General features: G+C 34.9%; 2 protein-coding genes across 2 annotated transcripts in view; one reads left to right on the top strand and one right to left on the bottom strand.

Moving 5' to 3' along the window:
• Positions 1 to 281, bottom strand: part of LOC118766190 (growth hormone secretagogue receptor type 1-like) — a 4366-nt gene extending 4085 nt beyond the window's left edge. The window contains exon 1 of the mRNA XM_036509462.1: positions 148 to 281. Coding sequence (XP_036365355.1) covers positions 148 to 195 — 48 coding nt within the window. The 5' untranslated portion in view covers positions 196 to 281. The remainder of the gene's footprint in view (positions 1 to 147) is intronic.
• A 5171-nt stretch (positions 282 to 5452) lies between these two features.
• On the top strand, positions 5453 to 15532 carry LOC118766189 (neuromedin-U receptor 2-like; the record flags this gene model as incomplete). Its single annotated transcript, XM_036509461.1, has 2 exons — positions 5453 to 5658; positions 14401 to 15532. A coding segment is annotated over exon 2 (1050 nt), but the record flags the coding sequence as incomplete, so codon positions are not given.
• Between the last annotated feature and the right edge of the window lie 1691 nt (positions 15533 to 17223).

Below are 17223 nucleotides of genomic sequence, written 5' to 3'. Positions count from 1 at the left end.
TATATAAATTGGAAGTAAATTGCCCTAAACGCACAGGACCTAGTTGTTGTTTTTGAAATCTCATAACGTTTGGACAGAGTTACCTTAATACAGATCTAAACAACAAACAATGCTGTGCATATCAAGACACTAGAAGATTACACTTACTTTGAGAAGGAAAACAGCTTCTTCTGGAGAAGGGGTGCTACATCTCATCACATTTTAGCTCCACTGGTTATGATGATTACAATTATATTGGAAATACGATTATAGTTATATCATAATCACAATTATATATTAATATAATTGTAATTTATTTACTCATAATTATTTGGTGATAAACAAGTTTGGATATGAATTTCTGTGAACAATTATTTCTTGCTGACTTCTGCGAAGAATCCTAAAATTTTAAAATCTTTGCTTGAAGTTTGCAACGTGGTTTCAATAGTGACGTATTTTAGTTGTGCTGTCATAATTATTATCACATTTATATGAAATCTTCAATTATATCTCAAATAACCAATACAAGTAATTTTAGAACCTTATGCTTTTTTTTTGTTAGGCTAGAAAATATTTTGAAACCAAGTATGGTCTTAGGAAAATTCGTTGAAAATTTCTGTTGGAGTCTTGAGGAGAACGTTTCTGTTGTGACTTACATTTATCATATCTTTATATATAAAAGTGAAGTTGTGCAGTTTAACCAAAACCGGGTGTCTTATAGTCGTGATGCATATCGAGCCCTTCTGGGTATTAGCGCACGTCTACGATGAGTCTACGATTTTAAAAATAATTTACCATCATTTTTTTCCATTTTAATGCATTTTTCGCTATTATATAAGGGAAGTAACTCTCTAAAAATGTCTACGATGAGTCAACGATTTAAAAAAAAATTTACCATAATTTTTTTTCCATTTTTAATGCATTTTTTGCTATCTTTTGGCTATAACTTTCTAAAAATGCTTATATAGTTATTTCCCTTACAAACCCGAGCAACGCCGGGCGATACTGCTAGTTGTTTCTATAAATGAAATTTCGGCACTAAGTTTTTCATTACAGCTTTTGCGAAATTGTACTTATTATGTGTAACATCGACGTCAAATTTGGGCAAAATCCGTTGAAATTGGTAATCTTTTGGTCATTTGCAAACTCCAGAGGTGACACTTTAATTTCTCCTAAGCCCTCACGTCACACAGTTGTTAATGTTGATTTCAGTTGGGTCACGCCCTTCCAATTGCTATAGATTCGTAATGCATCTTACGGCTGTGCCTGTCACCTGGATGGTGAGGAATCCTGGGAGTGGTAACGACTTGGGTAGGGTACCTGACTGCTTATTGTGATCATTCGTCTTTTGGTTTCCATGTGGCACGATTACTTTTTTTTTTGGGGTGTGTGAAGAGGGAAATAACCCTCATATGCAATTTTGATTAAATTCGAAACAGATATTCCAGTTCATTCAGAAAATATAACAGAAAAGTCTAATTCTTCAATTGAATGTAACCGGGCAACGCTGGGTATCTCTGCTAGTATATATAATATATATATATATATATAATATATATAATATATATATATATATATATATATATATATATACATATACCCCCCCCACACATATATATATATATATATATATATACATACACAGGTATACATACACAGATATATAGACATATACATACAGACACACACACACACACACACACACATATATATATATATATCAAATGAAATAAAATGAAAAACAGGACACAAGGATGTCGCGGTACATATGTTTCGAGCTTTATAGAACAACTTATTCTTACATCAATGCATAATCGACATAACAGATAGTTCAAAAGCCCTCTTCAGCCGCATGCAATTGCTACACCAAAGACCCGGAACCATGTGGTTGGTGAGCAAGCTACTTGCCACACAGCCACTCCTGTATATATGTATATATATATATATACATATATATATATGGACCAATTGAGTAAACCTATCAGTAATGTACCTATAATGACTACTGGAAACAGCCGTAAGACTAAAATTACTCCAATAGAGGAATAATATGCAATGACCATTATTTATATAACGTGTCTTATATATGTATGTATATATGTATGTATGTATGTATGTATGTATGTATGTATGTATGTATGTATGTATGTATGTATGTATGTATGTATGTATGTATGTATGTATGTATGTATATATATATATGTAACAATTGCAGCGTAGAAGGTGTTTATAAGCCATTTAAGAAACACACAAAAACCGTTAGATTCACTTCAACATTTAAATTGAATTTGCCAAAATATTTTCGTCGCTTTGAGACTGCGATTTAGATTTGAAATGTTTTTGTGTGGCTTCTTAAATGGCTTCTAAACACCTTCCACGCTGCAATTATTTTCGTTCCAGCACACGATCTCAGATCAGGTCACATGCTATGCAAGTGCATCTCGTAATATATATATATATATATTATATATATATATATATAGATATATATATATATATAATATATAATATATATATGTGTGTGTGTGTGTGTATATATATTTCGATGGGTGGGTGAATGAATTATCCTATATTTACCGTCACATGGAAAATTCGATGAACCGATACCAGGGTAGCAAATTCACGCCAGAAACACGGTTGAAGCGACCTATCCAAAGGTAGAAACTCCGGGTTCATGTGCTGAAATTATTTGTGTGTTATATATGAATAAATAAATAAATGGAGTTGAACGAAGATGTTAATAAAATTCCTTTACTTTCGACTATGTTCGAAGACAACTGGTTTATTCCAAAGGATAACGTGTAAGATGCAATCTTCTCATCAGGAAAGAAAGGGAGCCTCTCTCACCAACAATACAATATAATATGCAATCTTCTCATCAGGAAAGAAAGGGAGTCTCTCTCACCAACAAGACAATATAATAATTACAATATAGTAATTATTATATTGTCTTGTTGGTGAGAGAGACTCCCTTTCTTTCCTGATGAGAAGATTGCATCTTACACCGTTTATTCCTTTGGAATAAAACCATGTTGTCTTCGAAACATATGTCGAAAGTAAAGGAATTTATTAACATCTTCGTTCAACTCCATTTATTTATTATTTATTTATTCATATACATATATATATATATATATGTTAATAAAATAGAACATATGCATATATATAAACATATATGTACGTACCTACCTCTACATGTACATATACACGCATATATGTGTACAGGACACCAAAAAGACGTCGAACACATAGAGAGACGAAAAACATAGACACAAACCAAGGAACAAGACAAGCAAAAAAAGAGATACAGGACAATAAGCACAACGAAAAATCCCCTTCTTCAGCGCTAAGGTTTCATCTACTAAACGTTTCGAAGGATATATATATATATATATATATATATATATATATAATATATATATATATATATAGTATATAATATATATATATATATATATACATACTTATATATGGTTACAAAATGTGAAACAACTGACGCTGAATCTATTGCTTTTGTATATAAGATAAAAAAATATTCATATTATTTTTACTTAAACCACACTAGTGGGTGATATGGCAGTCCTATATGTTTAACCAGCAATTTCGTCTTGTTGAAACACAGCAAAGCACTTATGATAGCTAACATTTTTTTTCTTATTATAATGCACAGAAGCATTTTTATCACATGTTAAAGACGAGATTTTACTATTTTTACAGACTATACAATTAAATCTCACTATTCTGTTCTAGTATTGATAAATATTGTCCACCAGTCATCGACCCCAGTGTGCTATTTTGCAAATTAGCGCTCACGGCTCCTGTATGTTAAACACTGTAAATATATGTGTATCCATTTGTGTTACAAAATTCCTGATGTGAAATCGTGCATCGAAACAGATATTGATGTATTTCGGGACGGTCATTTTTTTTTCTTTTTGCTAAATAAACGCACGTACTATATATTTGTTCTCCACTCATTTATTACTGTTCTTATTTTAATGCTTATCCATTGTCCGGAAATCTTTCGTCACACATCTGTGACCTCTTCAGCGATACTTTTTGTTTTCGTGTGTGCTCTTGCTCCACTTACTCCATTCTGCTTTTCTGTGATGTGTACCCTTATGTACGCTTGCGTTTGTGTCCGTGTTTGTGAGAGTGTGTGCGTGTCATTGTTCTTAGCAGCAGTATGGTCTTCCCCTCAGTCCCATCTTCTCACCCCTTTGTGCTGCTGCTGTCCCAGGACCCGATAACTTGGTACAGTACCTGTATCTCTCTGTGTTTGTGTGTTCGCCCACGGTGTTGCCATCGTGGTAGTTGCTGTTGTAGCAATCGTTGTCACCGCCACTGCTGCGGTCGTTGTTAGCCGTGTTGTTGATATTGATGCGGCCGTCCGTTAAGTCATTGTGTGTGTCTATGGGTTCACTTCGCATGTTGTTTATGTCCATTCCCTTTATATAGATTAATTATCTTTTTATATTTATCTATCTCTATTTCTTATATGTATCACAGGTATGTGCTTATATGTTTTTGTGTGTGTATTACCCTGTTTGTATCTGCTTTATTTACATTCTTTTCCACTCTCACCTCCATTCTTTAGTCATGCGGCGTGGTGCGGTGGTGGGTGTTACTGTTCCATTTAAGGCTCAGTGGGGACATTAGCTCCTTTGTTCGAGGTATAAGGACGTAGTTGCATGTCGGTAGCCAGCTGGAAAAGATGTTTTCCTGGCTTAAAAAGGTGGTAACATCGTCCTAATCAAGACTGCCAATTAACATTGGCAAACTGATTTTACTCTCCCTCTATCTTTCTCTCTCTCTCTCCATCCATCCATCCATCCATCCATCCATCCATCCATCCATCCATCCATCCATCCATCCATCCATCCATCCATCCATCCATCTATCTATCTATCTATCTATCTATCTATCTATCTATCTATATAATATATATATATATATGTATATATGTATGTATGTATACACACACACACACACACACACACACACACATAATAAAATACAAAATGGGACAAGAACACAAAACGGGACAACAAAACATCCAGATAGACGTCAGCCGAAATTGCGAGGATGATCTGGTTCTCGACTGAAGATAAAAGGCTTCAAATGACCCGTCGGTGTTTTTTTTTTATCGTCTATCTGGATGTTTTGTTGTCCCGTTTTGCGTTCTTGTCCCATTTTGTATTTTATATATATATATAGATATATGTATATACCACATGCTTTCTTGTGGCGATTCCTGGTCAATTTTCTGCGAATTTTGTTATTAATATTTTCAGTGTTTTAAAATGTTTGCCAGCCTGTCAAAAGGAAGAAAAAACAAACAAAAAAAAAAAAAAAACGTTCTCAAACCTCTTGTCGTGTCGATCATTTGAAAAGTAATGAACATCTGGACATAAACTAAATAAAAATTATAATTATGACAGCACAATGACAAAACACACGTCACTGTTCAAGTTACATTTTGAACTTCAAACAAAAAATTCGATAAGTTTGGAATTCCTCGCTTAAGATGTCAGATGGAATGAAATCCAAATTTCTTTATTGTCTCCGGATACTAAAAACAGTGTTTCTGACAGAGTGATAATCACTATAACAACAGAAGCTAAAATGTAAGGAGCCACACCGCTCACTAGTCTAGAAGAAGCTGCTGTCCTTCTCAATGTTGGTATAATTTTTCGGTGTCTTAATATACAGTGTATTATTTGTCTTCTATGCTTTTCTTAAGATAGATCTAAATCTTACGAAATTTCACAAACATACTTACGTTCCATGTGTTTTAGGCAGAGTTTACCTTCAATTTCAATGATATATTTTTTTGATGTTATGATGTATTTTTTGTCCGTACTTCATAATTGCCAACTTTTGAGTCGTAATGTATTATAGTTGAATACTTTCTCACAGCTACATATATTATGTTAAAACGTCTTACGATCTACCTAGGGAAGGTTTTCTTAGAGTGGCCTTTGTAAGTCATTCGAGACTTCTTATCTGTCTGTATAGAATTTTTGTCCATTAAGGATTGAGGCCAAGTTTAACGGAAGGTGGGGAGCATTTTGTGAATTGGACATTCTTTTATTCTTTTATACTTGTTTCAGTAATTTGATTGCGGCCATGCTGAAGCACCGCCTTTAGTCGGAAAAATCGACCCCAGGAATTATTCTTTGTAAGCTTAGTGCTTATTTTATCGGTGTCTTTTTCCGAACCGCTAAGTGACGGGGACGTGAACACACCAACATCGGTTGTCAAGCGATGGTGGGGAGACAAACACAGACATACAAATACATACATACATACATACATATATATATGAAAATACACACACACACACGCGCACGCACACACACACACACACACACACACACACAACACACACACACACTCATACGACAGACTTCTTTCAGTTTCCGTCTGTCAAATTACTCTCAAGGCTTTGGTCGGCCCGAGGCTACAGTAGAAGACACTTGTTCAAGGTGTTAAACAGTGGGACTGAACCCGGAACCATGTGGTTGGGAAGCAAGCTTCTTACCACACAGCCACTCCTGCGTCACATGTGCACAGAAATCTAAGTTAAGGAATAGTTACATGTATATGTATAGGAATGTATGTATGGTTGAGTGTGTGTATGAATGTGTGTATGAGAGAGAGAGAGAGAGAGAGAGAGAGAGAGAGAGAGAGAGAGAGAGAGAGAGAGAGAGAGAGAGAGAGAGAGAATGAGAGAACATATCAGTGTAAGTCTGTGTAATTATAGACGTGAACAGGAAACAGGTAGTAAATTAGTAAATTTAGGGTCTTTTGTTGCAAGAATACAGCTTAGAAAATCTTAGATAATCTGTGAGATCCAGGATTCCAAAACAGGCTGCAATTCTTTTGATAATGTGTCAAATAACTGCTGCTATCGTGGAAGACTTTACATACGGTGCCGTGCGTAAAAAAGTAACACGCTTTCATAATAGCGGTTTCCTTTAAGGGAGAGTCTTAGGGAATGGAAAAATTCACTGTTGGTTACGGTAGTGCTTGTCGTGGCGGCGGGTTCTTTGTCTTTGCATCTGTATCACAATCGTTTGTATACCACTTGGCTTTTACAAGGTATGCATGCATGGATATATGTATACATATACCTACATATCCGTCTGTCGTATTCTTTTATTGATTTCAGTAAATGGAGTACAGCCATACTGGGGTAGAGTGTGTGCGTGTATGTGTACCTTCAAGTTTCGACCCCAGTACTTCATTCTGTTTAGTACTTTTTTCATAGTTTTATATAGTATCGAGTGTTTAAGTTACCATTTTGATATAACGTTATAACGCACATGCACGCACAGAACGTAAGTTTGGATGAAATTCTGCTAAGCATTTCGCCCGGCGTGCTAACGATTCTGTAAGCTCGCCACCTTAAAAATAATAATGATAATAATAATAATAAATAATAATAATAATAATAATAATAATAATAATAATAATATCTTGATATGAGATCACCATGTCGCGCACATATGGTTGTGATGCATGTGCCTAGTGTACTCTTATCAGACGGGTAGTCATGATGAGTATACTGGGCTTCATATATTTTACCCCAGTGTCACTTTGATGGCATGCACTGCTCTCTCACTCAATAATAATAACAACAACAACAACAACAACAATAATAATAATAATAATAATAATAATAAAGATAATAATAATAATAATAATAATAATGATAATAACAACAACAACAACAACAACAACAACAACAACAACAACAACAATAATAATAATAATAATAATAATAATAATAATAATAATAATAATGATGATGATGATGATGAAAAGCTGCAAGACATAGGTACACTCTTAAAACCAAACGAAGTTGAAAATTAGAAAAAAGAATGAAAGTTATCTGACTAGCAGAAGGCTTTTCATGGTAGATTCCCAGATAATTGCAGCAAAAAGTAGTAGTGAGACATGGTTATGGTTGCAGAAAGGAAGGCTGAAAAGGGAGAAGAAAGTTTTTTAATAGCAGCACAAGCTCAAGTATTAAGGACTAATTGGATAAACGCCAAGATAGACAAAAACCAAGTAGATTCCCAATGTAGGTTATGCAATTCAAAAGAGGAAAGTGTTGCTCACATTGTAAGGGAATCTAACATGCTGACACAGAAAGAATACAAGAAAAGATATGGCAAACTAGGGAGAGTAAGCCACTGAGAGTTATGTAGAAAGCTAGGATTTGACCATACTAATAAAAGGTATGAACATGAAACTAGTAAAGTACTAGAAAGTAAAAAATATAAGATGTTGTGGGACTTTAACATTCAGACTGACAGAATAACAGAAGCTAGAAGGCCTGATTTAGTAGTAGTATATAAAGGGAATAGAAAATGCCAGATAATTGACTTTACAGTCCCAAATATGAGAGGTACAGAAAAATAGCAAAGTACCAGGGCCTAGCCATTGAATTACACTGTGGAAAGTGTGGGTAAAATGTACCCCAGTAGTTACAGGTGCATTGGGAACTATCCTTAAAGATCTGAACAGATGGTCAGAGGAAATAGGTATAAAACCCAATTTAATACAGCTTCAGAAAACATTTGATCATACACAATATTTCTTTCAACAGGATAATTTTTAAGGTCGTGAGCCAATATAGCCTTATTGAAATTAGGTTACTTGCTGGCCCCCCCTATATCTCTTATCATTATAGTATAGATTACAGCATCTAGTGGTAATACAAACTAAATTTTTCGAAACCATGATCATTTTAAATCTCTGCTCAATCTCTCATTGGTGGTTTGCGCATAATAGACGCAATGAAGATTTTTTGTAGGTTTTTTTTCTTTTTGGAAAAACTGCGTCCAGTAGCTATCTCCAGTATTTTGTTGAGTGCTGTGTTTTTCGCAGCGTGTTATTAAAGCCTTAAGATGCCGCTCAAACGCTCTACACCTTCTAAGACTTCTGGAAGTGAACCTAAGCGACAGAAAAAGGTCATGACGCTCAATGAGAAGACACAACTGCTGGATATCTTCCGAGAAGGTAAAAGTTATGCTGCAGTAGGTTACTAGTAAGTTTCTGTGAAAGTGCCAAGAAGATAACGATAGTGAGAAATAAGCACTTCGTCAGGATGGGATCTGCCTTGGCATTGTGGATCAGTGACTGCAAGAAGAAAAACATAGCTTAGTGAACGAAATCATGAAATCAGCTGTGTTGTTTTATTTGTCGGTCTTTCGGAGCTCATATTGCACTGTAGTTCTAATATCTACCGTTAGGCGTCGTTGTCACTCGTGATTCCTGCGATTGTTTTGAATTCCGATTTATTTATATCTGTTTATCGATTACTTTCACATTCTCACACATTTGTGATTTTATTTTTTTTCCCTGTGGCTCCTAAGAAAATTCATAGTGAAAGTGCTAAGCGTCATGCTATAACGCTGGAAGATAAACTGGGTATGATAAAACGCCATGGAAATGGTGAAAAAGTGATAGCAATTGCACGATCTTTTTAAGTCGGACAACTGTATCGACGATTGTACATAATAAGAACAAGATTTTAGCACATATCAAATCTGAAGCCCCAGGGATGAAGAGCATTGTCATCAATAAGAAAAGAGTCAAAATCTTTGAAGAAATGGAAAGTCTTCTTTCTCTTTGGATTGTTAGGTTGAATCGTCAGCGTGCTACTATTAGTATACTATTAATATATGAAATCATTCAAGAGAAAGCGTTGTCTTTGTTTGAAGACCTGAAGATATATAAATACATACATACATACATACATACATACATACATACATATATATACATACACACATACATTCATATATATACATTGCATGCATTCACACACTCACACATATATATATATACATTTACACATACAAACATACATATGCATACATACATACATACATACATACATACATACATACATACACACACGTATTTATATATATATATATGTATATACATAAGTAAAAAAATGGAGATATAGCATTTAATAAAAGTTTATTATCTGCAAAAATCAAACCTAGTCCCTTACAGCTGTTTCAATTAAATCTAAAAGATTAAATAGCAATTATTAAAATCATTATATTAGACAAAACTCTTCAGAGGCGTAGAAAAAAGATAATAAATTTTTATTAAATGCTTTATCCTCATTTTCTTACTTTCTTTTGAATGATTATAAACCATGATTTATATATAAACCTATTGTTTTATGAATATTATTATTCACAACAAATATTAGGCACTGATTCAATGGATGATACCATTCCTTAATGAGGCAAATTTAACCTCTAATTGAATATATATATATGGGAGTAAATGTAAGGACAAGTAAGTTAGGCAGGTCGATATACAAATAATATTAAATACATTTAATTTTAAAAAAATGTATTAATATCACCATTTTTCTTAAGTAAAGCCTCAACCTTCGCTTGAAAATATGCTTTCTTCTCCCGATCGGACATCAATATCATCCTGGCTGCAAGGAAGACTTTAATTCACTTAAGGATAATAATTGGGCCCGCAACTCATCTACAGATTTCATCGACACAACCATGGGCACATCGAACTCACCCCAGGTTATTGACCTAGTTGGCCTATTCCTTCTCTCCCAAATTAAACTATACTTCCCCAACCTCTCCGGTGGACTATACAGGGGTGGCGCACTATTTTCAGCAACTGGATTATCTCGACCATCAGTGGAATGCACCAAGAAAGCCCTACACAAATTTTTTAAAAACTATAACCTAAGCATTTCATTCGAAATTAACTCTAAGGTGGCCAATTTCTTAGACGTTACTCTCGATTTAAACACAAATCTATATCACCCTTTTAGAAAACACATTATCTCTATAATGACTATTTCGCACTTGTTTTACTCGGAAACAATCTTTACGTTCAATTTCCTTGGTGTCGTGTCTTAATTTGACTATCCTTTCATATTCTTCTGACACTTGCTGTAGGTTTGCATCCTGGTTTTGTTCCAGTTTTGCGAGAATTCTAGTTCTAAATTCTGCGACCTTTTCGGCAGTAAGATACTGTGTAAAAACCAGGCATTTGAACATATGTGGAGTTAATTCGTCTAACTTAAACATCTCGTATTCCCTGTTTACTCTGCCAGCATATGTGATGTAGTCCTCGTCGTTGTTGTTTTTTTCTATGTTCAGATACTTCCATCGTTTCGTTATAGCTTATACTTCATCATGCTCCGGAGGATATGGGGGGTTTATCCATATTTCCGTGAAGCTATTCCTCCTTACGTATATCCCAAGGTAAGTGTATAGTTGAGAAAGCGGGCTGAGTAATGTATCCGGCCGAGAGAAGGGAAAGAGATTCAGTAGACTGATGTCCATGCGGAAGAAGAGTCAGCAAGAATCAGCCAGAGATCAGCACAGATTAACAACGTGTGAGTAAGACAGTTAGATACACAAAGGCATTTATAATAGATATGTAGAGCTGAGTGAAAGGGGGAGGTTTGTAAATAAAAATGAAAAGAAAAATAGAAATAAAAATAAATAATAAAAAAACAAAAGTGAATAAATAGATAATGCCAGCCTGTTAAAAGAGGCTGGCATTACTATTCAACAGGGTAGGGTAGGGATGAAATTTGATAGGGGTTGATAAAATCAAGGATAAATAAAGCATATGGTATGTTGTGGAGGTAGGCTCTCTCTCGAGAGAAAGGGGTAAAAGTAATAAAATGGAAGTATGGAGAAAACGTCAAATAGCTAAGTATTGGTCTTGTGTGGTCGGAAAGAACTATGTTGATGTTTACCTGCCACTAATGAGAGCTAAAATGCTAGAAATAGATGCTCAACTACAAGAGGAGGTTTTACAACTTAAGGATTTATAATTAGGAACAATATTTATAGATTAATGTGGCTAGAGTACTCAAAATATATATATATATATATATTGAAGGAAAAGGTACTAATAAAATAAATAGATACAAAGTTACCTCAAGAATAAAGGATAGGGGATACGGGTAGATCTATTAATAATAATTTAATATTTAAAAGTTTTAAATAATCAGTCAAACCCTAAAATTAGAGTGATACTTAGAACTAAGGATAAAACAGGGTGAACTAAAATAAAGTAAATAAAACAAAATGAAGTAAGAAAAAGGTAAAAAAAAAATGAGGTAAAAAAGAAATAAAATAAAAGAATTTAATTTGATTTAATTTAATTTGGTGAGACTACAGAGATAGTGGCATTTGATGCATTTCAATAATAGTGGAATGTAGAGAAACGGGTGTTATAGATATCATGTATGTTGATTTTCTTTACATTTAGACTTGTGGAAGAACTTGAATGGATGGAAGAATTTGTGTTTGCAGGTAGAGAAAGCTTCATATTGCCTATTAAGCAAATGTACTGAATCATGTAGTGATATCTCTAGGGCCTCCTTGAAGCACAGCCCATAAGTGTAGAGTACCTTTGTTTAAAATTAATCGCAAAACACTATCATATTTTATTTTTGCTTACTTCGCTTCACCATTAAACTAATTTGAATGAAATGATAAGCTTGTCCTGCCTTGATTTTGTTTTCCTTTTCTTTAATACACACACACACACACACACACACACACACACACACACACACACGTGAGTCGTCTAAGAGATCATAAGTCAGGGAAAAGATGCACTCGTATATCTGTCAATATCCGAAAAGTATAGTATTAAATATCCATCACGAGTGATCTTACTAATCGGTTTCGCACAAAGAATACAATGGAGTGTCAGGTAACAATCCGATTATATAACTTTACGCTCATCAGAGTTAGCCGATATGGAATGGAATATGGCGACTGATTTCTATTGTCAGAGGTGGATTAGCACACCCGGTCAGTGAAAAAAGGTGGTGATACAAAAAAGGGGCCAGGGGATTAGGTTAGGAGTTATGTCCCTTGGTTGCGTATACTGTGAAACCGGCATGAGTTATCTTGAAGTGGGAAAGGTGTGTATTATTAATGTGGTGCTCTTTGTGGATGGGGTGTGTGATATGTGTAGTGGTGACACATGTATAATTTTATCCAGGGTGTAGGTATATAGAGCTGTGTTCGTTGGTCTGTTCTCTTTCTATAAAGGATAAAGTCGTGTATTTTCATGTTAGCGTGCGGTGTGTGTGCGGGGTCTGTGCAGGTGTGGGGGTACAACTTGTATGCAGGGGTATGTGTTGGGGTGTGCGTGTGTGTACATGGATGCACTGGTGTGTGCTTTGGTCAAACTCTTTTTGCCGGGCCCGAGGGCATTGGTGGAAGGTCATTGGCTGAGGTCAAGGGTCGAGGCAGGCGACCTGTGGTTGCAGTCATGGTGGGGCGTGCAGGTACGATAGGATGTACTTCTTTTCATGCGGGCAAGGATTAAACACCTCACACCTGTTATTCAGGTAGACATCCGGGCGTTAGGTACCTTTGAAAATCGCTCTCTTTTCAACCAGGCATAATCCGCACTTCCTGCCGCTATTGAGGTACGGTTTGCATTTTTCTAGGATCTTTTACCCTGTGCTGTACTCTTTCTCTCTATGCTGTACTAAGGTCTGGCGTGTATCTAATATTATCCTTGAAACCGCAGGCAACCAGAGCCCGGTTGTAGAACGGGGCAGCAGCATCAAAGATCTCTTTGCTTGAAGGCAAGCTGGAGATTCTCTTGTTGGCACCCTTAACAAGGTTCCTGAACACTATGGCTGGATGACAGGAACCTATGTTAATGTAAGACAACTTCTTATTTGGTTTCCTAAAAGGCCTATAGGCACCGGATTCAGGACCAGTCTGAGAGAGTTCATGGTGCCTGTGAGGTCCTTTCTGAGCCTATCTAGCGTGTGGCCATTGACGCCTCTAGATATTGAGATATTGCCAGCGCGTCGTCCCTGCAGAGACCAAAGCTAGTTGAAAGGAATTTCTTTTTTAGTATATCTAGGATGAAGAGACCGACTAGGTCACATGTTCTGTCAAAAGCATCCATTGCCACCTTGAAGGTGACCTCTGGGTTATATATATATATATATATATATATATATATATATACAAAATGAGAAAATGGAGAAACATACTTAAATCAATCAATCATCAACCATTAGATAATACCCAATCAATACTTTATTACACCATTACATAACAGCAAAGACATTATACATAATATATTGTAAATATAACTAGACATGGAAAAAGAAATATAAAATATAATTACATCATATAGTTTATATACTACCTCATTTTAATTTTTGATTGATATCTGGCATGAAACAAGTCTATAGTGTTTAATTATGTGCACATACACCTATATTCATTAATAACAATGACGAGCAACTAATTTGCTTAATTGCTAAACATATTTCTTGCTTTGTTCAAGTTATTTTACCTTAATCTTTCTGAGTAACACTTGAACTACAATTTTTATAAACTAATCTTTTCTGTTTTTCAGAAAATATAATAGACGTTTATGTCAACTAAAAGACTGTCTTGGAAGTTTCGGAAGATATTTCGAGAAGTTGGAACAAAAGGAGATGACCAACACACCCAACAAAACCGAATGTGATATTCTTATAGAATACATGAATTCTAGAATGACGGACGTTTATTTTCCAGTACTAGTATATCTTGGAATTACTATGGTACTTGGAACAACTGGAAATGTCGTCGTAGCATATGTATATTTTTATAAATTTTCTGAGACAGCGACACATCTGCTCATTGTAGCACTTTCTGTGTGTGATTTTGTAACTTGCGTAGTATGTATTCCTCTGGAATTTGTTATGCTACATTTATCGTTCACCTTCCGCAGCGATGTTATGTGCCGCTTCATAGGTGCTATTGTGGCTCTAGTAGTGATCAATTCAGGTCTGATTGTAACCATTATAGCAGTCGATAGGTATAGACTTATATGTCAACCTTTAAAACCAAAATTTACTGTCAAGGATTCAAAGAAACTTATAGCATTATCAATAATCACGTCTTTCATTTTATGTTTACCGGCAGCTTTTGTGTACAGCAAACAAAACAGAATGGTCAAAGAATGTGGAAATATTGGAGAAGTGTGTTCCCTTGTGGCCTATTTAAAAGGCAATGCATATCCTTTAATCTATTATGTGTTTATAGCGGTCGTTTGCTCTAGTTTCTTTATTTTGATCATGACTCTATACGGTTTAATTGGAATGCGTATTAGAAGTCTTTACGTAAGACAGAAAAAGAGAGCAATTCAATTACTTGAACATTCACAAGTTCTTACTACTTCCCTGAATACATCGAATAATAGTAAACCTTTCGAAATACCTAAAATAAAAGTTAATTCGAGAAAGCAAACAATACGGCCAACTAGGACCAATGTAATTTTGTTCATCATCACTATACTCTGGATTATCAGTTATTTCCCACATCTCGTTGGAGTATTCTGGAGGTTGTTTATTGAAGATTTCGATAACGTTGCAAGTTATAAAGACCAAAGACTTTACCATTTTTTGACATTTTCTTATTATATTAACTGTGCTATTAATCCATATATTTATGGACTTTTAAGTGAACAATTTCGTATTGAATTAAGAGAGTCAATTAGTAATTTTTTTACTCATGAGAGCAAAAGAAAAAATAGAATAAAAAGTGAAAAAATATACCGAGGATCTACAGAGGTCCGAGTGTCTGAAGCGAACCGTGTGTCTGAAGAGAGCCGAGTGTCTGAAGCGAACCGAGTGTCTGAAGTGAACCGAGTGTCAGAAGAGAGCCGAGTGTCTGAAGCGAACCGTCTGAAGGTAGGAGCTGAAAAAACATTTAAGCTAAATCTCTTATACCCGACAACAATAAAATATTAATATATAACGTATATATGCATGTTGTTTCAATTGTTGCCCACACGCATGGACGTATGTGTATGTAGAATAATAATATTGTAATAACCCTGGTCTAACTGTATGTTATATATACATATATATATATATATATATATATATATATATATATATACATGTATATATATATATATATATATATATACATGTATATATATATATATATATATATATATATATATACATGTATATATATATACATGTATATATATATATAATATATATATATATATATATATATATATATATATATATATACACACACATATATATATATACATATATATTGACTGTATTTTAAAAATTTACAAGATTACATCTCTCGTAACTTTTTGTTTATATTGTATCGTAGTACTAGCAGAGATACCCGGCGTTGCCCGGTTACATTCAATAGAAGAATTAGACTTTTCTGTTATATATATATATATATGGATACACACACACACAAATATATGCATATTAATATAAATACATGAAAGTACATGAAGTTTGTTAAAAAAAAGGAGATCATGTATATACCTCCTGGCTGTTGAGATTGTAACACCTCGTTGTAAACAATGTTCCTTGTTTTTCCTTGTGGAGCATATACAAAAAGGTTTCTTTTGGTTCCTACTCTTGAGCAGCCAACATACAGTTGCCTATGCGAGAAGCAGGGCTCTTCCAAGAGAAGACCAGCTACAGAGAGGGTTTGACCCTGAGATTTGTTAATGGACATGGCAAAGCTGACACGAAGGGGGAATTGCAGTCTTCTGAATGTAAATGGAATTTCTGCTCCTGATGGAGTAAGAGGAAATCTTGGAATAAAGACGTCATCACCTTTTCCACATCCAGAAAGAATGATCGCCTCGATAACGTGTGATATCATTTTCTTTATCACCAGTCGTGTTCCATTGCAAAGTCTTGTGGTTCCAGATTGCGGAGTAGCATTACAGGAGTTCCAACTTAAGTGGTAATATGTGTGGAGGTAGTCGAGGAGGCTCCAGTGAATTGAGAATTCAGGAGGATAGTTCACAACTTCATTTATATCTGGAATTGTATCATCAGACTTGTAAGTGTGTATAGTGCCGGGAAGAGAATGCATTAGCTGTTGATTAATTTTGTTACAGCGACGTTTTTTGGAGCTAATATTGCTCTTTCACACAGCCAATTTGATTTTGGTAGTTTTGTGTTGAAGTTGGGAACGACTTTTTTTTGAGGTCATCTACAGAATTAACAACAGAGGAAAATGACCACACTTCCATTTGTCCTGCAGCATCGAGAGGCATCTTGCCTTCACCAAGTTCAAATGTCCTGTGCAAACTTTGTGGACATTTTGTCGCCGTGTAGCTGAGCTCTCATGTTAGTGGTGAGACTAAAAATTGTAACATGATGCCACAGAGTAGAGGACTTTAGGCATGCTTGAACTT

This window comes from Octopus sinensis, linkage group LG15 (assembly GCF_006345805.1).
Source record: "Octopus sinensis linkage group LG15, ASM634580v1, whole genome shotgun sequence".
Taxonomy (NCBI): domain Eukaryota; kingdom Metazoa; phylum Mollusca; class Cephalopoda; order Octopoda; family Octopodidae; genus Octopus; species Octopus sinensis.
Note: the sequence above shows the minus strand (reverse complement) of the source record. Positions and strands in the feature narration are given on the sequence as shown.